Below are 26156 nucleotides of genomic sequence, written 5' to 3'. Positions count from 1 at the left end.
AAAAGGTTTTTAAATTGTTTAAGAAGCTTCATTTAAAATTAAATTAAAATGCAGAGCCCCCCCTGACCGGTGGCCAGGACCTGGGCAGTGTGAGAGCCACTGAAAATCATCTTGCGTTCCACCTTCGGCACATGTGCCATAGGTTGCCTACCTCTGAACTAGGGGCTGTGCTTCTCTTGATCTGTTGCTTACAAACAGGGAAGAATTGGTGGGGGAAGTAGAAGTGTGTGGCAACCTAGGCAGCAGTGACCATGAGATGGCTAAGTTCAGGATCCTAACAAAAAGGAAGAAAGGAGAGTAGCAAAATACGGACCCTGGACTTCAGAAAAGCAGACTTTGACTTCATTAGGGAACTGATGGGCAGGATCCCCTGGGAGGCTAATATGAGGGGGAAAGGAGTCCAGAAAAGCTGGCTGTATTTTAAAGAATCCTCATTGAGGTTGCAGGAACAAACCATCCCAATGTGCAGACAGAATAGAAAATATGGCAGGCGACCAGCTTGGCTTAACAGTGAAATCTTCGGAGAGCTTAAATTCAAAAAGGAAGCCTACACGAAGTGGAATTTGGACAGATGACTTTGGAGGAATTTGGAGGAGTATAAGCATATTGCTAGAGTATGCAGGGTGTAATCAGGAAGGCCACGGCACAACTGGAGTTACAACTAGCAAGGGATGTGAAGAGTAACAAGAAGGGTTTCTACAGGTATGTTACCAACAAGAAGAAGGTCAGGGAAAGTGAGGGACCCTTACTGAATGGGGGAGGCAGCATAGTGACAGAGGATTTGGAAAAAGCTGAAGTACTCAATGGTTTTTTTGCCTCGGTCTTCACAGACCAGGTTGGCTCCCAGACTGCTGCACGGGTAACACAGAATGGAGAGGAGGTGAGCAGCCCTCAGTGGTGAAAGAACATATTAAGGACTATTTAGAAAAGCTGGACATGCACAAGTTCATGCGTCCAGATCTAATGCATCCAAGGATGCTGAGGGAGTTGGCTGATGTGATTGCGGAACCATTGGCCATTAGCTTTGAAAATTCGTGGTCATTGGGGGAGGTCCCGGATGACTGGAAAAAGGCTAAAGTAGTGCCCATTTTTTAAAAAGGGAAGAAAGAGAACCTGGGGAACTACAGACCGGTCAGCCTCACTTAAGTCCCCGGCAAAATCATGGAGCAGGTCCTAAAGGAATCCATTTTGAAGCACTGGGTGGAGAGGAAGGTGATCATGAACAGTCAACATGGATTCCCCAAGGGCAAATCATGCCTGACCAACCTGATTGACTTCTATGATGAGATAACTGGCAATAAATAATAACAACAATAATAATGCAGCTAACTTATGTGATCTAGACACAATTGAATCCTCGTGTGGATAAGAGACCGTTGGCCAGATCCCAATCTATCCTTTGAAGCAAATGGCTGAATCTCATTTATTATGGTTGTACAGTTAGAATAACCTCTGCTTTCTGCTCTGGTCTTTGAGTGCACACTCCATGTCTCTGTCTTCTGCCTGTCCCTTTCAGAGTTGAATGATATGATTTTACCTCTCAAATTGTTTATAGCAATTTGTGCTCCCACCGTTATTTCTCCCACTGTGCTTGGTACCTGCAGTTATTCCCACAGGAGCTGTGACCAGTAGTAAGTTGAGTGACTAGCCCAGCCTTCACCATACAAAGTACAATTTATTTCCCACTGTAGGAACAAAGTGTAAGATAAGAAAAAATATGAGCAATTCCAGATCAATCACTGCAGTTGTTTGGTAGGATAAACATTTATGATTATTACAGAGACTCAGTTTGTCTTTAGGAAACATTGCAATAGTTTTCTCTTCCAAAATGCCTTTTCACCATAGCAAGAAGAATACAATATTTATTTACTTATTTTTTAAAAAAGGTAATATACATAATTTTATAAGGAGTAGGTGCCCTATCACATCATAAATAAGACAATAAAATCCCATCAGCATTAACAATCATTTAAACAGGAACTCAGGTATCCATAAACCTACAGAAACTTTTTTTTAGTTTTTCATCATTGGGGAAAGGAAAATTTAAGTCACCCAGAAAATCCTTTAAAAGACATTATGACATTGACACATTGAATAGATGACAAAATAAGTGGATATCCAGATTTAATCAAACATATTCCACCCTGCAAATTCCTATTCCCCAAAAGTCACCTGGAACAAAGAAGCAAGCCAAGCAATGAATAAATAAAATGAAACAACATGAAAAAGAAACAATCAAGCAAACAAAGAAGCCAAACCTCTCATACCCCGATCACAATTTTTATGCCCTGAAAAAGGAGAAGCACAAGAAAATTCATGAAGTCCACTAGTGACTAAGCTATGGCTATTGATATTCTGTGCAACATACTCAGATAGCAAGGTGATGTTAGCAGTATAAGACTGATAGAAGGGTGTGTGTGTACATTTATGGATAGATATTAAGATTTTGATCTTTTTTACAGTGATGTAATTGTAAATTAACTCATTTTACTTGAGTGGAGTTAGTCCGGATTTTATGATTTCATAAACAGATTGCACCCTATTTTCTCAAGGGGACAATTTTGTCATCAGTTGATTATAAACCATAAAGAAGCTCAGAATGAAATCTCAATCAAGTACTAATGATGGACAATTTAATTCTTGGTAATTAACCTCCACGCAATCAGTTTCTTTAATGCAGCTTTGATCTCCTTGTTCCTCATGCTGTAGATGATTGGATTCATTATTGGAGGCACCAGGGAATATAGAACACCCATCATGAGATCCATATTTGATGCTGAGCTGGAGGTGGTTTTCATGTACTAAAAGAAGCCAGTGCAAAGTAACAAAGAGACAACAGTGAGGTGAGGGAGGCAGGTGGAGAAGGCTTTACCTCGGCCCTGCTCAGAAGGGATTCTCAGCACTGCTTTGAAGATCTGAACATAAGACACAATTATGAAAACAAAGCAGTTTGAACCTAAAAACATACCAAAGGCAATAGCCCCAATTTCACTGAGGTACGAGTCAGAGCAGGTGAGCTTGAGTAGCTGGGGGATTTCACAGAAGAACTGGTTGATGACATCGGACTGGCAGAAGGGTAACCTGAAGGTGTTCCCAGTGTGCAGGGCAGAGTAGACAATACCAGTAATCCAGGCACTGGCTGCCATTTGGACACAAGCTCTCCTGTTCATCACTCTCTCATAGTGCAGTGGTTGGCAGATGGCGACATATCGGTCGTATGCCATGATGGTGAGTAAGGCAAGATCAGTTGCAGTGAAGAGGAGAAAGAGAAAGACTTGGGTGACACATCCAGGATAAGAAATCACCCTGGTGTTTATGAGAGAATTGGCCATGGATTTTGGAATGGTAACGGAGATGGAGCCAAAGTCTAGGATGGACAGATTCACCAGGAAGAAATACATGGGGGTGTGAAGCTGGCGGTCGAGGACTATGGCTGTGATAATGAGAAGATTCCCCATCAGGCCTACCAGGTAAATCACTAAGAACATCACAAAGTGCAAAATCTCCAGCTCCCGAACATCAGAGAATCCCAGGAGAAGGAATTCGGTCAGGGTGGTTTGGTTGGACATTTTCTTTCTCAGTTCATTGTGTGATGGCTGTGGAGGGAAGGACATAGACAGTGGTGGGGATTAGAGTGAGAGGGGGAGTGGCCCCGATTCCCCGCAGCAATAGCTCAATGTGAGTGTCAACAATGCCCAGCACTCGTCACTTGCAAATTGACATGGCTCCCTTAAAGTCAATGGAGCTGCATCATAGAATCATAGAATATCATAGTATATCAGGGTTGGAAGGGTCCTCAGGAGGTCATCTAGTCCAACCCCCTGCTCAAAGCAGGACCAATTCCCAACTAAATCATCCCAGCCAGGGCTTTGTCAAGCCTGACCTTAAAAACCTCTAAGGAAGGAGATTCCACCACCTCCCTAGGTAACACATTCCAGTGTTTCACCACTCTCTGAGTAAAATTTTTTCTAAATATCCAACCTCAACCTCCCCCACTGCAGTTTGCACCATCTAAAGATCTGCCCCAGGATGTGGCTTGATAAAATGCTGTGTGAAGGATGGATCAAAGTACAACCCAATGCAACATTCTAGGCAAGCTGGATCCTCTCTTGCTACAAACAGCCTGCTAACACACCCTGATATCCACTCTTCGGGGAAATATGACATAGACTTGCTCAGCATCGTGTATGAGAGCTTGTCTTTAGTGAGTGCACTGCAGCACCACATAGAAAACCTGCTGCCTGCATACGTATTGATTTGTGACACAAGATCCCACTTCAGATATTTTTCATTTAAATTATTTCAAAGGAAAACTGGGGGTGTGAAGATGGTGGTCGAGGGCTATGGCTGTGATGATCAGAAGATTGACCATCAGGGCTGCCAGGTAAATCACTAGAAACTCCAAGAAGTATAAAATCTGCAGCTCCCAAACGTCAGAGCATCCCAGGAGAAGGAACTCGGTCACGGTGGTTTGTTTGGACATTTTCTTCCTCAGTTCATTGTGTGATGAACGTGGAGGGAAGAACAAAGACAACGGTCGGGGTTACATCTACACCCTAAGTATAGCCCAGATTTCCCTCAGGAATATCTCACTGTAGGAGTGTGAAAGGTGCACAGCATTTGTCACTGCCAGTGACTTGGAATGGCAAAATAACACACGAGTGTAAATTGGCATGGCTCCCTTAATGTCAATGGAGTTGCATCAGTTTACACCATTTGAAGATCTGGCTCAGGATGTGGCTTGATAAAATGCTGTGTGATGGATGGAGCAGAGCACCTTCCACCCCAATGATCTAGCCAAGCTATTTCCCCTGTTGGGGAAATATGCAAACGTGGATGTGGAGGTAAAGTATTAAAAAGCAAATGCTGCCTGTTTTCCAGTTTCGGAAGAAATATGACATGGACTCAGAAAGCATCCTCAATTACAGCTCAGTTGTAAGTGTTCCACTGCAACACAACAGTGACGGCCTGCTGCCTGTTTCCAAAACTGATCTGTGGCACCAAATTTCAGCTGCATTTCAATCGCTGTCTGATGAGGGGCTAATAGCATCACTCAGCTACTTTGACGTTGTTTAATTTCCCTCTGTGACTGTATATGTGGTCTTTGCCTTTCAGTAGCCATCAGGAGACTTGGTTTCGTTTCTTGGTTCTGCCACTGACTTGTTGTGTGACCATGGGTCTTCCTGTGCCTCTATTTCTTCTCCCTATCTTTCTCTTTCCTGCCTACTCCAGTTGGAAGCTCTCCAGGACACAGGCTGTGTCTTATTATGTTTCTGTGCTGTCCACCTGTTAAGAGTATTTCTGGTTAGCAGGCATCAGTGTGGGACAGAGGATACGGTGCTAGAACAGGAGATCTGGGGTCTAGCCACTTTGCCCTCTTCTATGTCATTGAGCAGAGACAGGCTTTGGCTGGGGGCTTCAACTCTCAGTGCCTCAGTTTAAAGATGCCTTTATGTATAGAACATAGTCTGAGGATACTAACATTGCCACTTCCTCAGTTTTACCATTCTGCAAGAATCTTTTTGAAAGAGCAATAAACGTGATTGGAACAGAGGGTGTTATTGGACAATATGAGCCCTGGCCCACTGGCTTAAATATTAGTTTTCAATATGGGGAATTCAGCTATTTTCTGTTTAAATTATGTCAAAGGAAAAGTGGGCTTTAAATTGAAAACAAAAATTATGATAGGTCTGTGCTATACTTAAAATCAATGTATCTATTGGCAATTTTTTTTCTTTTTTAAAAACACTCAGTGAAAATTTTTCAGTTTTCAGCATTTTTTACCAGCACCTGTTTGGTTCTCCATTCACAAAACCAAAAAATGGCTTGGTTTCTACAATTTCAATGAAAAGAGAAATTTTTATGCTGGAAAAAAATGAGCAGCTCTAGATATTTGATTAAATGATAGTAAAGGTTTTGGAGAGTTCCAATTGTAACTCATAGTTCTAGTATTACATTGCTCCAGTATATTAGCTCCCACACATATTTAAGTGAAATAGCAGACTTACAGTGTTGGTCTTTGTGGACTGTTTCCCAGACTCTGAAGCATTGGGCAGTCCTCTGCCAGGATTCGTCTGTCACTGTCTGTCTTTGCACCTGTCAATAATGTCTCATCACTATGTTATCCAGCTGCTGTCTCCCAGTCTCTTCGCGATATTCACTGAGTTGCTGGATCTCTCTGCAGTTCCTAGCAGACGGTGCTCCCCTCTTTGGGCAGGCTTGGCTGAAATGTGAAGGAGTAAATGGGATTGGGGATTGGAAATCCCTCCCATCTCTGAAATTGATCCTTGCCAGCGCAGGATTCAGACACAGTCATAGCCCAGGATATACCTTGTCTGGAGCTAAATAGCTGAATCTGATCTCACCTCAGGAACAATCCACCTTGACAAGCTGCCCTAGCTGACCCTAAACACCAGAGAGGGGGAGGAGCACCCAGCCTGAATCTCACATGGTGGCAGCATCCCTGAATAGACCCTGAATTAAAAACAAGGCAGGGCTGAGTCCCATGTGGCTTCCCAAGGGGATTGCAGAATAGAATAGATATTGGTAGTACAGACATGTGACTACAACAGCTCAGAGCCCAGTGGCACCAGAGCCGCAGCAGGCCTGGAATAGCCTGTTCCTTCATTAATGCCACATAAACAGCTCTGTGGAAGTAGAAACTCTTTTCTCTCCTGCATTTCATCAGCAGCTCTTGGGATGCAGCCACCAGAGGAACCCACAGCTGAGGCTGCTCTGGCTGTTTGATGTTGGTCACTAAGAGATACCTGGAGGCAAACACTAAAAGCTCAGTGTAATGTCCTAAAATGGTGTAAATTGACATAGTTCCGTTGAGTTAAGAGGAGTTAGGGCTTTTTACACCAAGTGGAGATGTGGCCCTTTGATTTCAATGGAGGGATTTTGTTTTACATTAGCTGGGGATCTGGCCCTAAAAATGCGATGAAGCTATGTCAGTTTTCACCCTTAACTCCACTGAGGCTACTGCTGATTGACACCAACTGGGGATATGTCTCCTAAAAATTTTTACCCGTGAATCTGAACTGAATGAAAGACAAACGTTTCTATCCAGTTGGCATGTTCTTAGCTCTTTGCCCCATGGGATTAATTGCCAGAGTGTAACTTTTAAAGGCTAAGGAGCAATTCATTTCCACTGGGGAGAGAACTCAGGAATTCAGTATTGCAGAGATTTTTCTGTATCTGAATTTCAACTTTTATAGGGATGGATGGACTGGCTTCCTTCCTTTCTTTCTTTCTTTCTTTCTTTCTTTCTTTCTTTCTTTCTTTCTTTCTTTCTTTCTTTCTTTCTTTCTTTCTTTCTTTCAGAAATTCTATGAACACGAACACAAAAATAAAAGGCACTTTACACTGCAGGTGTGATGCTGTATGCCACCTTAAAACTTTTTATTTCACACTGATTGTAGGTATGTCAGAGAGACCGAACCAATAAGAAGGGTCAGATCCCCATGTGGTGTAAATGAGCTGTCGCTCCATTGAAGCCAAAGGGGCCAGATCCATATCTGTTGTACATCAGTCCTGCCCACACACATACTTTGTGTAAATCTGTCATAGTACCATTGGAGTCAATGAGGCCAAATGCCCAGATGGTGTAAATTTGCCTAGTGCTATGGAGCTATTCCAGTTGACGTGACCTGAGTATCTGTACCATGATCCCTAGTTTTATGTTTGTTTCTATATTTGAGATTCTTATTGCTTAGAACCTCCATCCAATTTTAATAACCCTGAAATAGTCGAAGATCTTGAGATCATGGTTCATAGAAATGTGTGAGGTGGTCACCCAGCTGGGAGATTGGCTGATGAATATATATACATTAGTTCTGTGGCAGCTAGATAACATAACAGGGATGGTGAGGGATCAGAGAGCGGGGAAAGGCCCAGTCACAGACACCCACACAGAGAAAGCACCTACTCCAGCATGAGGTAGGCAACTTCAGAGGTACTCCCAGAAAGAGTGGGGAGAAGTGGTGGCACATCTGTAAAAAACTGGGTTATATCTCCCAGACTTGATCCATGTGGTAGAGTTAACTCCGCATCTGGAGTTAACATTTTCACTGCATCAGGTTCTCTGCAGACTCAGGCAGATGTTGTATTGGTTACATTTGCTATCATCTTAGTTATGGGTTGTTTTCTAGCTTTCCAGTGCATGAAGAATAGAAAATTACTTTTGTTTAAAAAAATTAAAAAACTGTGATTCTGCTGTAATTCCATGACTCCTGGAGCTGGGGTCCTGGGCTAGGTCTACAGTTCTTAACCCTTAATCCAGTTACTAATGGTATCGTAATGTCACATTTCCATATGAACAATTTCTGTAGCTTGTGCTGGGATGTTATGTGATGTTGAATGGGCAAGATAGGGAGTCCCCATAATTTCATCTGGATGGAGAGGCAGAGGATCACAAATGAGAAATGAACCTTCCACAACACAATCTCTCTACTGATGTGCAGTCCATGTGCTTTAAAAAATAGTCTGAGAACGTCAAGACAGAGAAGTCTGCCGAGATGCATGACTTTTCAGGATTGGGACCAAAAAAAAGTCAACATTTGAAAATAGGGCTCAAAATAATTATTGCAAATATTGTCTTAATATTAACAAGATGGCAAATCCTAACGTTGAAGGTTCTCTAAAAAGACATGGACTAGGCTGCAGCTATACTGCTGTAGTGCTAAAAGTGTAAAGAAGTCCTTAGACTCCCAAGTTACTAAGGCCAAGTTTTAAAGATATTTAGGTGCCGCTAGGAAATTATTGAGGCACTTTTGAAAATCGGAATTCAGCTCCTTAAAGCATAAGTAATTTAAAATATTAAGTAACACTTTTATTCTAACAACATTCCCTAGCCTCTTTCCCTTTAGCTGAAGAGAGTTTTTAGGAGGAAAAACAAAACAAAGCAAAACAAAACAAAACTTTTCTGACAGTCACCCCTTAACTTTACCTTTGTTAAACTTAATAGATTGAGCTCCTTGAGTTTACCAATAGATGGCATTTTTCCAATCCTTTAATCAGTCTCATGGCTCTTCTCTGAACCCACTCCAATTTATGTACAATTTCTTGAACTGTGGAGAGGAGAAGAGTATTCCAGCAGCAGTAGCACCACTGCCAAATATACAGGTAAAACAACATCTCTACTCCCTTATTTCCACATCAAAGGATTGCATTCACGTCTATTGTATTGGAAGTTCATGTTCAGCTATCTCCACAACCCCCAAATCAAAGGATAGAGTTCCCCATTCTGTAAGTATGGCCTAATTCTTTGTTTCTAGATGTTCCTAAACATTTACATTTAGCCATATCAAAATTAATATTGATATAATATCCTGTATAATATTGGATATTGATATAATAGGAATCACAGAAACTTGGTGGAATGAGGATAATCAATGGGATACAGTAACACCAGGGTACAAAATATATCAGAATGACAGAACAGGTCGTGCTGGTGGGGGAGTGGCACTATATGTGAAAGAAAGCTTAGAATCAAATTAAATAAAAATCTTAAATGAACCAAACTGTACCATAGAATCTCTATGCATAGTAATTCCATGCTTGAATAATAAAAAACATAGCATTGGGGATATACTACCGAACACCTGACCATGATGGAGATAGTGCCTGTGAAATGCTCAGAGAGATTACAGAGGCTATTAAAATTAAAAAAAAAACCTCAATAATAATAATGAGATATTTCTGTTATCCCCATATTGATTGAATATATATCACCTCAGGAGAGAATACAGAGATAAAGTTTCTTTACACCTTAAATGGGTCCTGGAACCCACCAAAGGAGAGACAATTCTTGATTTAGTCCTAAGTGGGGCCCCGGATCTGGTCCAATAGATGAATATAGCTGGACCACTTGGTAATAGTGAACATAATATAATGAAATTTAGTATCCCTGTGGCAGGAAAAACACCACAGTGGACCAACGCTGTAGCATTTAATTTCAGAAAGGGGAACTACACAAAAATGAGGAGGTTAGTTAAACAGAAATTCAAGGGTGCAGTGCCAAATGTGAAATCTCTGCAAGCTTCATGGAAACTTTTAGAACACACAATAATAAAGACTCAACTTAAATGTATATCTCAAATTAAAAAAAAAACATAATAAAAGAACCAAAAAAGAGCCACTGTGGCTAAATAACAAAGTAAAAGAAGCAGTAAGAGGCAAAAAAGGCATCCTTTAAAAAGTGGAAGTTAAATCCTAGTGAGGAAAATAGAAAGGAGCAGAAACACTGGCAAATAAAGTGTAAAATTCCAATTAGAAGGACCAAAAAAGAATTTACAGAACAGTTAGCCAGAGACTCAAAAAGTAATAGCAATTTTTTTTAAGTACATCAGAAGCAGGAAGCCTGCTAAACAACCAGTGGGCCACTGCACGATCGAGGTGCTAAAGGAGCACTCAAGGATGATAAGGCCATTTCAGAGAAATGAAATGAGATTTCCAAACCTGAGCCATTCTTTTCAGATTATGTATCTGAGGAACTGTCCCAGACGGAGGTGTCATTAGAGGAGGTTTTGGAACAAATTGATAGATTAAACAGCAATAAATCACCAGGACCAGATGGTATTCGCCAAAGAGTTCTGAAGGAACTCAAATGTGAAATTGCAGAACTACTAATTGTAGTCTGTAACCTATCATTTAAATCAGCTTCTGTACCAGATGATTGGAGGATAGCTAATATGATGCACAAAAACACAGCTTACAAGAAGTGGAAGATTGGACAAATAACCAGGGAGGAGTATAAAAGTATTGCTCAGACATGCAGGTGTGAAATTAGGAAGGCCAAATCACACTTGGAGTTGCAGCTAGCCGGAGATGTTAGGAGTAACAAGAAGGGCTTCTTTAGGTATGTTAGCAACAAGAAGAAAGTCAAGGAAAGTGTGGGCCCCTTGCTGAATGAGGGAGGGAACCTAGTGACAGAGGATGTGGAGAAAGCTAGTGTACTAAATGCTTTTTTTGCCTCTGTCTTCACAGACAAGGTCAGCTCCCAGACAGCTGCACTCTGCAGCACGGTATGGGGAGGAGGTGACCAGCTCTCTGTAGAGAAAGTAGTAGTTCGGGACTACTTAGGAAAGCTGGACGAGCACAAGTCCATGGGGCCGGATGCGCTGCATCCGAGGGTGCTAAAGGAGTTGGCCGATGAGATTGCAGAGCCATTGGCCATTATCTTTGAAAAATCATGGCGATCGGGGGAGGTCCCGGACGACTGGAAAAAAGCTAATGTAGTGCCCATCTTTAAAAAAGGGAAGAAGGAAGATCCAGGGAACTACAGGCCAGTTAGTCTCACCTCAGTCCCTGGAAAAATCATGGAACAGGTCCTCAAGGAATCAATCCTGAACCACTTAAAGGAGGGGAAAGTGATCAGGAACAGTCAGCATGGATTCACCAAGGGCAAGTCATGCCTGACTAACCTAATTGCCTTCTATGATAAGATAACCGGCTCTGTGGATGAGGGGAAAGCAGTGGATGTGCTATTTCTGGACTTTAGCAAAGCTTTTGATACAGTCTCCCACAGTATTCTTGCCAGCAAGTTAAAGAAGTCTGGGCTGGAGGAATGGACGGTAAGGTGGATAGAAAACTGGCTGGATGGTCGGGCTCAACGGGTAGTGATCAATGGTTCCTTGTCTAGTTGGCAGCCGGTATCGAGTGGAGTGCCCCAAGGGTCGGTGCTGGGGCCGGTTTTATTCAATATCTTCATTAACGATCTGGAGGATGGTGTGGACTGCACCCTTAGCAAGTTTGCAGATGACACTAAACTGGGAGGAGTGGTTGATACGCTGGAGGGTAGGGATAGGATACAGAGGGACCTAGACAAATTAGAGGATTGGGCCAAAAGAAAGCTGATGAGGTTCAAAAAGGACAAGTGCAGAGTCCTGCATTTAGGACGAAAGAATCCCATGCACTGCTATAGACTAGGGACCGAATGGCTGGGCAGCAGTTCTGCAGAAAAGGACCTAGGGGTTACGGTGGACGAAAAGCTGAATATGAGTCAACAGTGTGCCCTTGTTGCCAAGAAGGCTAATGGCATTTTGAGTTGTATAAGTAGGGGCATTTCCAGCAGATCGAGGGATGTGATCATTCCCCTCTACTCAGCACTGGTGAGGCCTCATTTGGAGTACTGTGTCCAGTTTTGGGCCCCACACTACAAGAAGGATGTGGATAAATTGGAGAGAGTCCAGCGGAGGGCAACAAAAATGATTAGGGGGCTGGAGCACATGACTTACGAGGAGAGGCTGAGGGAACTGGGATTGTTTAGTCTGCAGAAGAGAAGAATGAGGGGGGATTTGATAGCTGCTTTCAACTACCTGAAAGGGGGTTCCAAAGAGGATGGATCTAGACTGTTCTCAGTGATAGAAGATGACAGAACAAGGAGTAATGGTCTCAAGTTGCAGAGGGGGAGGTTTAGGTTGGACATTAGGAAAAACTTTTTCACTAGTAGGGTGGTGAAGAACTGGAATGGGTTACCTAGGGAGGTAGTGGAATCTCCTTCCTTAGAGGTTTTTAAGGTCAGGCTTGACAAAGCCCTGGCTGGGATGATTTAGTTGGGTTTGGTCCTGCTTTGAGCAGGGGGTTGGACTAGATGACCTCCTGAGGTCCCTTCCAACCCTGAGATTCTATGATTCTATGATTCTAGGCCAACTTTTTAAAACGGCTCCAGAGGTGATCTGAGGAATTACAGGCCTGTAAGCCTGACTTCAGTACTGGGCAAATTGACTGAAACTATAATAAAGAACAATATTGTCAGACATATAAATGAACATAATTTGTTGAGGAAGAGTCAACATGTTTTAGTAAAGGAAAATCATGCATCACCAATCTACCAGAATTTTTTGAGGGGGTCAACAAGCATGTGGACTATGGAGATCCAGTGGATATAGTGTACTTATATTTTCAAAAAGCCTTTGACAAGGTCCCTCACCAAAGGCTCTTACGCAAAGTCATCTGCCATGGGATAAGAGGGAAGGTGCTCTCATGGATTGGTGACTGGTTAAAAGATAGGAAACAAAGGGTAGGTATAAATGGTCAGTTTTCAGAATGGATAGAGGTAAATAGTGGTGTCTCCCAGGGGTCTGTTGTGGGACCAGTCCTATTCAACATATTCATCAATGATCTGGAAAAAGGAATAAACAGTGATGTGGCAAAATTATCAGCTGATACAAATTACTATAGATAGTTAAGACCCAGGCAGACTCAAAAGGATCTCTCAAAACTGGGTGACCGGACAACAAAATGACAGATGAAATGTAATATTGATAAATGTAAAGTAATGCACATTGGAAAATATAATCCCAATTATAAATATCAAACGATGTGGTCTAAATTAGCTGTTACCACTCAAGAAAGAGATCTCGGACTCATTGTGGATAGTTTTCTGAAAACATGCACTCACTGTTCAGCGGCAGTCACAAAAGAAATCAGAATGCTGGGAATAATTAAGAAAGAGATAGATAATAGGACAGAAAATATCATATTGCCTCTCCATAAATCAATGGTATGCCCACATCTTGAATACTGTGTGCAGATATGGTTGTCTCATCTCAAAAATGATATATTGGAATCGGAAAAGGTTCCAAAAAGGGCAACAAAAAATATTAGGGGTATGGAACATCTTCCATATGAGGAGAGATTAATAATACTGGGACGTTTCAGCTTCTAAAAGACAGGGCTAAGGGGAGATATGATCGAGACCTATAAAATCATGACTGGTATGGGAAAATAGATAAGGAAGTGTTGTTTACTGCTAATCATAACACAAGAACTAGGGGTCACCAAATGAAATTAATAGGCAGCAGGTTTAGAACAAACAAAAGGAAGTATTTCTTCACACAACACATAGTCAACCTGTGGAATTCCTTGCCAGAGGATGTTGTGAAGGCCAAGACCATAACAGCGTTAAAAAAAGAACCAGATCAATTAATGGATGATAGGGCCATCAATGGCTATTAGCCAGGATGGGCAGGAATGGTGTCCCTAGCTTCTGTTTGCCAGAAGCTGGGAATGAGTGACATGGGATGGATCATTTGATGATTACCTGTTCTGTTCATTCCCTCTTATGTTCATATCCTTTCTTATATTCTTCTATTTTTATTGTTTGCATGTCCCATTTAGTAACTGATCCAGATAACTCTGTATCAGTTGCCCATCCCCTTCATTATTTACCAATCCCCCAATTTTTGTGTTACCTGCAAACTTTATGATTTATAATTTATGCTTTCTCCAGGTCGCTGATAAAAATGTTGTGTTGGGCCAGGAACCAATCCTTGCAAAATGTCACACAGTACCACCTCAAATGCCTTCCTACTATCTAAATAGATTACATCAACATCCATCTCTTTATCAGCCCAACTTATTATTTCCAGTGTTCTGGAACTTCCCCTGTGTTCCAAGACTCACTACAATGAAACATTAATGATCCAGTGAGCTCTGCAGACAACTTTTTTAAAACTCTTGGAAACAAGTTGTCTGGATATTCAGATTTAAATAATGTCTGACTGAGGATTCCCTTCTTCATGCCCCTGGACCTTTTCACGGTAACAGACCAGAAGGGGGAATATTATTACCAATATTGTGGATGCAGGTGTGATGAGCACACTTGTTCTCTGGAAACTAGACAAAACTCTCCAGTGCATTTCAGGCAAGTCACCATGAATCCATCAGATTGTATTCAGGGAGCTTTGATGTGTCTGGGAATGTTTCCATGAGTGGCCTATAGGGGGAATGGTTCTTAGGCACTCAGAGGTGAACGTGAGGCTCAATGTTGAGCACTGCCACGCTCCGGAATGATGTTTCTGGTGGTTTTCTTTGGCCAAGATAAAGAGGGGGCTCATTTGTAAACTCTGAGGCTGGGTATGTTCCCACTTTATAAGGTGCTCAGTTGGAATTTTCAAAGGGACCTCATTTTCAAATGTGTCCAGCTAGGATTGACTGTCAGATATCCATGAAACAGAATAACCATTCATCCTGTATCAACGTGAGACCAGATTCTTCTTGTCATCTTGAAGTGAGATGGTCATAGAATCATAGAATATTACGATTGAAAGGGACCTCAGGAGGTTATCTAGTCTAACCCCCTACTCAAAGCAGGACCAAAAACCAACTAAATCATCCCAGACAGAGCTTGGTCAAGCCTGACCTTAAAAACCTCTAAGGAAAGAGATTCCACTACCTCCCTAGGTAACCCATTCCAGTGCTTCATCAGCCTCCTAGTGAAAAAGTTTTTCCTAATTGTGAAAAAGTTTCTCCTCTACCTTGGTGGGTCCTGCACTTATTAGCAGATTTGCGCACTTCACAGATTTACCCAGTGGGTCAGGAGACAGCCCAGAGACCTTCCCCTCTGGTAGAAGCCACAGTCCAGGTCAATCCCTCCCATGTTTAATCAGGAGTTGGGAAGTTTGGGGGGAACCTGGTCCCGCACTCTACTCCCGGTTCCAGCCCAGGGCCCTGTGGGCTGCAGCTGTCTGGAGTGCCTTCTGGTACAGTTGCACGACAGCTACATAATATACAACGTAAACCTTCCCCACTGCAACTTGAGACCATTACTCCTTGTTCTGTCATCTGCTACCACTGAGAACAGTCTAGATCCATCCTCTTTGGAATCCCCAATCCAGGTACTTGAACACAGCTATCAAATCCCCCCCTCACTCTTCTCTTCTGCAGACTAAACAACCTCAGTTCCCTCAGCCTCTCCTCATAAGTCATGTGCTCCAGCCCTCTAATCATTTTGTTTGCCCTCTGCTGGACTCTTTCCATTTTTCCCCCATCCTTCTTGTAGTGTGGGGCCCAAAACTGGACACAGTACTCCAGATGACGCCTCACCAATGTCAAACAGAAGGGAATGATCATATCCTTCAATATGCTGGCAATCCCCCGACTTATACAGCCCAAAACTCAGCTATTCACACACCTAAAGAAACTATTTTTAATTCTCCATCACTGGGGAAAGAAAAACTCTAAGTCTCCCAGAAAATCCTTTCAAAGATATTATGACATTGCCAACTTAAATGAAAAAAAAATAAATGTATACCCCCATTTAATCAAACATTTCCCACTCTGCAAATTCCTAACCCACCAAAAGTCTCCTGGAACAAAGTAACAGGTGACGCTCTGCACGCGGCCACACTAAGCACATTAATTCGGCGGTGTGCGTCCATGTACCAAGGCTAGCATCGATTTCTGGAGCATTGCACTGTGAGTAGCTATCCCATAGCTATCCCATAGTTCCCGCAGTCTCCCCCGCCTATTGGAATTCTGGGTTGAGATCCCAATGAATGATGGGGCAAAAACAGTGTCACGGGTGATTATGGGTAAATGTCGTCAGTCAATCCTCCCTCCGTGAAAGCAATGGCAGACAATCATTTTGTGCCTTTTTCCATGGATTGCCCTGGCAGACGCCATAGCATGGCAACCATGGAGCCTGTTTAGCCTTTTTTCACTGTCACCGTATGTGTACTGGATGCTGCTGACACACGCAGTACTGCAGCGCTACACAGCAGCATTCACTTGCCTTTGCAAGTTAGCAGAGACAGTTACCAGTCATATTGTACAATCTGCTGCTTTGGAAATTGGCAATGATGGTTACCAGTCATACTGTACCATCTGCTGCTGTCATGGGTGCTCCTGGCTGGGCTCGGTGAGGTTGGCAGAGGGCACATGGACAAAAATGGGAATGACTTCCCAGGTCATTCCCTTCTTTATGTTTTGTCTAAAGGTAGTCCTGCCTAGAATATCGGGCAAGCCTACTAAAGAACCAGAGAGGACAGCCATTCCGGATCAGAGCCCCAGACATCCCACAGAAATGATGAGCTGCATGCCATTCTAGGGGGTGCCCCTGCAACTACCCCAACCCGTTGCTTCCCTCCTCCCCCACCCCTACTGGGCTACCGTGGCAGTTATCCCCACATTTATGTGATGAAGCAATAAAGAATGCATGAATAAGAAACACTGACTTTTTTGAGATAAAACAGGGCGGGGTGGGGGAGAAGGCAGCCTCCAGCTGCTATGATATTCCAGGCAGGACTTAATCTCCAGGAGATAAAGCCTAAAGAAGGGAATGACCGGGAGTCATTCCCATTTTTGCCCAGGCACCCCCGGCCGACCTCACCGAGGCCAGCCAGGAGCACTCACTGGATGATGACAACAGCTATCAGGCAGGGGAGAGGAGGGAATGCTGCTGTTCAGCGCTGCAGCACCGCGTCTACCAGCAGCATCCAGTAGATATAAGGTGACATTGAAAAAAGGCGAGAAACGATTTTTTCCCTTTTCTTTCACGGGGGGACAATGTTTTTGACCCTTCAGGCATTGGGAGCTCAGCCAAGGATGCAAATAGTTTTCGGAGACTGCGGGAACTGTGGGATAGCTCAAGTCCTCAGTCCGCCCCCCCGCCCCCCTGTGAGCATCCATTTGATTCTTTGGCTTTCTGTTATGCTTCTCACGCAGCACTGTGCTGAGCCCCTGCTGTGGCCTTTCTCTATCATAGCCTTTGAGATATTTTCAAATGTTTTGGCATTACATCTATTGGAATGGAGATCTGATAGAACAGATTCATCTCCCCATACTGAGATCAGATTCAGTATCTCCCGTACGGTCCATGCTGGAGCTCTTTTTTGATTCTGGGACTGCATGGTCACCCGTGTTGATCGGCGCTCCACGCTGGGCAAACAGGAAATGAAATTCAAAAGTTCACGGGGCTTTTCCTGTCTACCTGGCCAGTGCATCCGAGTTCAGATTGCTGTCCAGAGCGGGCACAATGGTGCACTGTGGGATAGCGCCCGGAGGCCAATACCGTCAAATAGCAGCCACACTAATCCTAATACGAAATGGCAATACCGATTTCAGCGCTACTCCCCTCGTCGGGGAGGATTACAGATACCTGTATTAAGATTTATTTATATCTATATAAAGGGCTTCGTTGTGTGGACAGGTGCAGGTTTAATGCGGTTTAACGCTGCTAAATTCAATATAAACTCTTAGTCTAGACCAGGCCTCATTTTACTTCTGTGGAGTTACTCCGGATTTTATGAATTCATAAACAGATTGCACCCTATGTTCTCAAGGAGACAATTTTGTCATCAGTTGATTATATACAAGAATCAGACGGGTAGCCGTGTTAGTCTGGATCTGTAAAAGCAGCAAAGAGTCCTGTGGCACCTTACAGACTAACAGACGTATTGGAGCATGAGCTTTCATGGGTGAATACCCACTTCATCGGATGCATTTCATGTCACCAACGAAAGCTCATGCTCCAATACATCTGTTAGTCTATAAGGTGCCACGAGACTCTTTGCTGCTTTTATATATCCAGGAAGAAGTTCAGAATGAAATCTCAATCTAGGTACAATGATGGACATTTTAATTTATGGTGAAGAACCTCCATACAAACATTTTCTTTAATGCAGCTTTGGTCTCCTTGTTCCTCATGCTGTAAATGATCGGATTCATCACTGGAGGCACCAGGGAATAGAGAACACCCATCATGAGATCTAGACCTGATGCTGAGCTGGAGGTGGGTTTCAAATAGGCAAAGAAGCTAGTGCAAAGAAACAAAGAGACCACAGTGAGGTGAGGGAGGCAGGTGGAGAAGGCTTTACCTCGGCCCTGCTCAGAAGGGATTCTCAGCACTGCTTTGAAGATCTGAACATAAGACACAATTATAAAAACAAAGCAGTTTGAAGCTAAAAACATACTAAAGGCAATAGCCCCAATTTCACTGAGGTACGAGTCAGAGCAGGTGAGCTTGAGTAGCTGGGGGATTTCACAGAAGAACTGGTTGATGACATTGGACTGACAGAAGGGTAACCTGAAGGTGTTGCCAGTGTGCAGGGCAGAGTAGACAATACCAGTAATCCAGGCACTAGCTGCCATTTGGACACAAGCTCTCCTGTTCATTATGCTCTCGTAGTGCAGTGGTTGGCAGATGGCGACATATCGGTCGTACGCCATGATGGTGAGTAACGCAAGATCAGTTGCAGTGAAGAGGAGAAAGAGAAAGACTTGGGTGACACATCCAGTATAAGAAATCACCCTGGTGTTTATGAGAGAATTGGCCATGGATTTGGGGATGGTAACGGAGATGGAGCCAAAGTCTAGGACGGACAGATTCACCAGGAAGAAATACATGGGGGTGTGAAGATGGTGGTCGAGGACTATGGCTGTGATGATGAGAAGATTCCCCATCAGGCCTACCAGGTAAATCACTAGGAACATCACAAAGTGCAAAATCTGCAGCTCCCGAACATCAGAGAATCCCAGGAGAAGGAACTCAGTCAGGGTGGTTTGGTTGGACATTTTCTTTCTCAGTTCATTGTGTGATGGCTGTGGAGGGAAGGACATAGACAGTGGTGGGGATTAGAGTGAGAGAGGGAGTGGCCCTGATTCCCCGCAGCAATATCTCAATGTGAGTGTCAACAATGCCCAGCACTCCTTACTGCTATTTAACTAGCAGTGGTGAGTTATCACACACGTGCAAATTGACATGGCTCCCTTAAAGTCAACGGAGCTGCATCATAGAATCATAGAATATCATAGTATATCAGGGTTGGAAGGGACCTCAGGAGGTCATCTAGTCCAACCCCCTGCTCAAAGCAGGACCAATTCCCAACTAAATCATCCCAGCCAGGGCTTTGTCAAGCCTGACCTTAAAAACCTCTAAGGAACGAGATTCCACCTCCTCCCTAGGTAACACATTCCAGTGTTTCCAAATATCCAACCTAAACCTCCCCCACTGCAGTTTGCACTATCTAAAGATCTGCCCCAGGATGTGGCTTGATAAAATGCTGTGTGAAGGATGGATCAAAGTACAACCCAAGACAACATTCTAGGCAAGCTGGATTCTCTCTTTCTACAAACAGCCCACCAACACAGCCTGATATCCACTCTCCGGGGAAACATGACATAGACTTGCTCAGCATCGTGTATGAGAGTTTGTCTTTAGTGATTCCACTGCAGCACCACATAGATGACCTGTTGCCTGCGTATGTATTGATTTGTGACACAAGATCCCACTTCAATCTAAGTGTAACAATGGGGTAGTAGCATCACTCAGCTACCTCTTTGCTGCAACGTTTACCTCTGTCATTTTATGTCTGTGTGGGTCACTGGCCATCAGGAGACTTGGGGTCTGTTATTGTCTCTGCCACTGACCTGCTCTGTGATCTTGAGCCAGTCACTTCCCCCCCTGTGCCTCTGTTTCCCCTCTGACTCTTTCTCTGCTTGGTCTGCTTGGACTGTGAGCTCTGTGTGGGATGAGCTGTGTCTTGTTACATGTATGTTCCCATTTACAGCATATGTGTTTAGCCGGCAGCAGTGTGGGACAGAGGATACGGCTCTAGAGCAGGAGATCTAGAGTCTAATCCCATTCATCTCCTCTATGTCCTTGGCTGGGATAATAGAGACAGGCTTTGGTGGGAGGGCTTCAATTCTCTGTTCTCCATCTAAGGCACTAGTATGCTTAATAAATATGCTGTGGGATACCAACTTTGCTGCTTACTCAGTATTGCCATTCAATAAGTGTACCTTTGAAACAGAAATATACACAGTTGCAGTAGAGTGTCTGGGTTCAAATTTTACTATTATTGGATAATGTTAATATTCCCAACCTGGTTGAAATCAAAGTTTCCAATCTGGAATATTCAGATATTTTCCGTTTAAATTATTTCAAAGGAAAACTGGGGGTGTGAAGATGGTGGTCGAGGGCTATGGCTGTGATGATCAGAAGATTGCCCATCAGGGCTGCCAGGTAAATCACTAGAATCACCAAGAAGTATAAAATCTGCAGCTCCCAAACATCAGAGCATCCCAGGAGAAGGAACTCGGTCACGGTGGTTTGTTTGGACATTTTCTTCCTCAGTTCATTGTGTGATGAATGTGGAGGGAAGAACAAAGACAACGGTCGGGGTTACATCTACCCTCAGGAATATCTCACTGTAGGAGTGTGAAAGGTGCACAATATTTGTCTCTGCCATTGACTAGGAATGGCAAAATAACACATGAGTGTAAATTGTCATGGTTCCCTTAATGTCAATGGAGTTGCATCAGTTTACACCATTTGAAGATCTGGCTCAGGAGGTGACTTGATAAAATGCTGTGTGATGGATGGAGCAAAGCACGTCCCACCCCAATGATCTAGCCAAGCTATTTCCCCTACTGGGGAAATATGCAAACTTGGATGTGGAGGTAATGTATTAAAAGGCAAATGCTGCCTGATTTCCAGTTTCTGAAGAAATATGACCTGGACTCAGAAAGCATCCTCAATGACAGCTCAGTTGTAAGTGTTCCACTGCAACACAACAGAGATGGCCTGCTGCCTGTTTCCAAAACTGATCTGTGGCACCAGATCCCAGCTGCATTTCCTTCGCTGTGTGATGAGGGGCTAACAGCATCACTCAGCCACTTCTACATTGTTTTATTTCCCTCTGTGACTGTATATGTGGCCTTTGCCTTTCAGTGGCCATCAGGAGACTTGGTTTCTATTCTAGGTTCTGCCACTGACTTGCTGTGTGACCGTGGGCCTTCCTGTACCTCTATTTCTTCTCCATATCTTTCTCTGTCCTGCCTACTCCAGTTGGAAGCTCTCCGGGACACAGGCCGTGTCTTACTATGTTTCTGTGCTGTCCACGTGTTAAGAGTATTTCTGGTTAGCGGGCATCAGTGTGGGTAAGAGGATACGATGCTAGAACAGGAGATCTGGGGTCTAGCCACATTGCCCTCTTCTATGTCATTGAGCAAAGACAGGCTTTGGCTGGGGGCTTCAGCTCTCCGTGCCTCAGTTTAAAGATGCCTTTATGTATAAAACATATTCTGAGGATACTAACATTGCCGCTTCCTCAGTTTTACCATTCTGCAAGAATCTTTTTGAAAGAGCAATAAACGTGATTGGAACAGAGGGTGTTATTGGACAATATCAATGCTGGCCCACTGGCTTAAATATTAGTTTTCAATATGGGGAATTCAGATATTTTCTGTTTAAATTATTTCAAAGGAAATGTGGGCTTTAAATTGAAAAAAAAAATTGTGATAGGTCTTTGCTATCCTTAAAATCAATGTATCTATTGGAATTTTTTCTTCTTTTTTTAATAAAACTCAGTGAAAATTTTTCAGTTTTCAGCATTTTTTACCCGCGACTGTTTGGTTCTTGATTCACTAAACCAAAAAATGGCTTGGTTTCTACAATTTCAATGAAAAGAGAAATTTTTATGCTCGAAAAAAATGAGCAGCTCTAGATATTTGATTAAAGGATAGTAAAAGTTTCAAAGAGTTTCAATTGTAACTCATAGTTCTATTATTACATTGCTCCAGTATATTAGCACCCACACATATTTAAGTGAAATAGCAGACTTACAGTGTTGGTCTTTGTGGACTGTTTCCCAGCCTCAGAAGCATTGGGCAGTCCACTGCCAGGATTCTTCTGTCACTGTCTGTCTTTGCACCTGTCGATAATGTCTCATCACTGTGTTATCCAGCTGCTTTCTCCCAGTCTCTTTGCAATATTCACTGAGTTGCTGGGTCTCTCTGCAGTTCCTAGCAGACGGTGCTCCCCTCTTTGGGCAGGCTTGGCTGAAATGTGAAGGAGTAAATGGGATTGGGGACTGGAAATCCCTACCAGCTCTGAAATTGATCCTTGCCTGCACAGGATTCAGACACAGTCATAGCCCAGGATATACCTTGTCTGGAGCTAAATAGCTGAATCTGATCTCACCTCAGGAACAAACCACCTTGACAAGCTGCCCTAGCTGACCCTAAACACCACAGAGGGGGAAGAGCACCCTCTCACATGATGGCAGCATCCCTGAAAAGACCCTGGATTAAAAACAAGGCAGGGCTGAGTCCCATGTGGCTTCACACAGAATAGAATATATATTTGTAGCACAGACATGTGACCTACAACAGCTCAGAGCCCAGTGGCACCAGAGCCCCAGCAGGCCTGGAATAGTCTGTTCCTTCATTAATGCCACATAAACAGCTCTGGGGGAGTAGAAACTTTTTTTTCTCCTGCATTTCGTCAGCAGCTCTTGGGATGCAGCCACCACAGGAATCCACAGCTGAGGCTGCTCTGGCTGTTTGATATTGGTCACTAAGAGGTACCTGGAGGCAAACACTAAAAGCTTAGTGTAATGTCCTAAAATGGTGTAAACTGACACAGTTCCATTGAGTTCAGAGGAGTTAGGACTTTTTACACCAAGTGGAGATGTGGCCCTTTGATTTCAATGGAGGTATTTTGTTTTACATTAGCTGGGGATCTGACCCTAAAAAAGTGATGAAGCTATGTCAGTTTTCAGCAGTTGAGAATCAGACCTCATTAACTCCACTGGAGCTACTGCTGATTTAAACCAACTGGGGATATGTCCCCTAAAACAATTTCAAATCGGTTTTATTTGCCCGTGAATCTGAACTAAATGAAAGACAAAAGTTTTTATCCAGTTGGCATGTTCTTAGCTCTTTGCCCCATGGGATTAATTGCCAGAGTGTAACTTTTAATGGCTAAGGAGCGATTCATTTCCACTGGGGACCGAACTTTGGAGGAATTCAGTGTTGCAGAGATTTTTCTGTATCTGAATTTCAACTTTTATAGGGATGGATGGCCCGGCTTTCTTTCTTTCTTTCTTTCTTTCTTTCTTTCTTTCTTTCTTTCTTTCTTTCTTTTTCAGAAATTCTATGAACATGAACACAAAAATAAAAGGCACTTTACACTGCAGGTGTGATGCTGTATGCCACCTTAAAACTTTTTATTTCACACTGATTGTAGGTATGTCAGAGAGACTGAACCAATAAGAAGGGTCAGATCCCCATGTGGTGTAAATCAGCTGTCGTGCCCCACAGTGACCCCAGTGGAGTCAAAGGGGCCAGATCCATATCTGTTGTACATCAGTCCTGCCCACACACATACTTTGTGTAAATCTATCATAGTACCATTGGAGTCAATGAGGCCAAATGCCCAGATGGTGTAAATTTGCCTAGTGCTATGGAGCTATTCCAGTTGACGTGACCTGAGTATCTGTACCATGATCCCTAGTTTTATGTTTGTTTCTATATTTGAGATTCTTATTGCTTAGAACCTCCATCCAATTTTAATAACCCTGAAATAGTCAAAGATCTTGAGATCATGGTTCATAGAAATGTGGGTGGTGGGCACCCAACTGGGAGATTGGCTGATGAATATATACACATTAGGTCTGCGGCAGCTAGATAACATAACAGGGATGGTGAGGGATCAGAGAGCGGGGAAAGGCTCAGTCACAGACACCCACCCAGAGAAAGCACCTACTCCAGCATGAGGCAGGCAACTTCAGAGGTACTCCCAGAAAGAGTGGGGAGAAGTGGTGGCACATCTGTAAAAAACTGGGTTATATCTCCCAGACTTGATCCATGTGGTAGAGTTAACTCCGCATCTGGAGTTAAGATTTTCACTGTATCAGGTTCTCTGCAGACTCAGGCAGATGTATTGGTTACATTTGCTATCATCTTAGTTGTGGGTTGTTTCTAGCTTTCCAGTGCATGAAGAATAGAAAATTACTTTTGTTTAAAAAAATAAAAAAACTGTGATTCTGCTGTAATTCCATGACTCCTGGAGCTCGGGTCCTGGGCTAGGTCTACAGTTCTTATCCCTTAATCCAGTTACTAATGGTATCCTAATGTCACATTTCCATATGAACAATTTCTGTAGCTTGTGCTGGGATGTTATGTGATGTTGAATGGGCAAGGTGGGTAGTCCCCATAATTTCATCTGGATGGAGAGGCAGAGGATCACAAATGAGAGAGGAACCTTCCACAATACAATCTCTTGGTGGAAAGATGATAATCAGTGGGATACTGTAACACCAGGGTACAAAATATATCAGAATGACAGAACAGGTCGTGCTGGTGGGGGAGTGGCACTATATGTGAAAAAAAGCTTAGAATAAAATAAAAATAAAAATCTTAAATGAACCAAACTGTACCATAGAATCTCTATGGATAGTAAATCCATGCTTGAATAATAAAAACATAGCATTGGGGGTATACTACTGAACACCTGACTGTGAAATGCTGTGAGAGATTAAAGAGGCTATTAAAATTAAAAAAAACCTCAATAATAATAATGGGGGATTTCAGATATCCCCATATTGATTGAGTATATATCACCTCAGGACGGAATACAGAGATAAAGTTTCTTGACACCTTAAATGGGTCCTGGAACCCACCACAGGAGAGACAATTCTTGATTTAGTCCTAAGTGGGGCACAGGATCTGGTCCAATAGATGAATATAGCTGGACCACTTGGTAATACTGACCATAATATAATTAAATTTAATATCCCTGTGGCAGGAAAAAAACCACAGTGGACCAACGCCGTAGCATTTAATTTCAGAAAGGGGAACTACACAAAAATGAGGAGGTTAGTTAAACAGAAATTAAAGGGTACAGTGCCAAATGTGAAATCTCAGCAAGCTGCATGGAAACTTTTAGAAGACACAATAATAAAGACTCAACTTAAATGTATATCCCAAATTAAAAAAAAACATAATAAAAGAACCAAAAAAGAGCCACAGTGGCTAAACAACAAAGTAAAAGAAGCAGTGAGAGGCAAAAAGACATCCTTTAAAAAGTGGAAGTTAAATCCTAGTGAGGAAAATAGAAGGGAGCATAAACACTGGCAAATGAAGTGTAAAATTCCAATTAGAAAGACCAAAAAAGAATTTGTGGAACAGTTAGCCAAAGACTCAAAAAGTAATAGCAATGTTTTTTAAGTACATCAGAAGCAGGAAGCCTGCTAAACAACCAGTGGGCCACTGGACGATCAAGGTGCTAAAGGAGCACTCAAGGATGATAAGGCCATTGCAGAGAAACTAAATGAATTCTTAGCATCAGTTTTCACGGCTGAGGATGTGAGGGAGATTTCCAAACCTGAGCCATTCTTTTCAGATTATGTATTTGAGGAACTGTCCCAGACTGAGGAGGAGGTTTTGGAACAAATTGATAAATTAAACAGCAATAAATCACCAGGACCAGATGGTATTCACCAAAGAGTTCTGAAAGAACTCAAGTGTGAAATTGCAGAACTACTAACTGTAGTCTGTAACCTATCATTTAAATCAGCTTCTGTACCAGATGATTGGAGGATAGCTAATATGATGCCAACTTTTTAAAAGGGCTCCAGAGGTGATCTGAG

General features: G+C 42.9%; 1 protein-coding gene and 1 pseudogene across 1 annotated transcript; both read right to left on the bottom strand.

Moving 5' to 3' along the window:
• Positions 1-2633: 2633 nt before the first annotated feature.
• Positions 2634-3569, bottom strand: LOC120381286 (annotated as a pseudogene).
• A 14791-nt stretch (positions 3570-18360) lies between these two features.
• LOC120380910 (olfactory receptor 14C36-like) lies at positions 18361-19296 on the bottom strand. Its single transcript, XM_039498812.1, has one exon. It carries the CDS (start codon positions 19294-19296, stop codon positions 18361-18363), a length of 936 nt encoding a protein of 311 aa, XP_039354746.1.
• Between the last annotated feature and the right edge of the window lie 6860 nt (positions 19297-26156).

This window comes from Mauremys reevesii, linkage group 13 (assembly GCF_016161935.1).
Source record: "Mauremys reevesii isolate NIE-2019 linkage group 13, ASM1616193v1, whole genome shotgun sequence".
Taxonomy (NCBI): Eukaryota; Metazoa; Chordata; order Testudines; family Geoemydidae; genus Mauremys; species Mauremys reevesii.
Note: the sequence above shows the minus strand (reverse complement) of the source record. Positions and strands in the feature narration are given on the sequence as shown.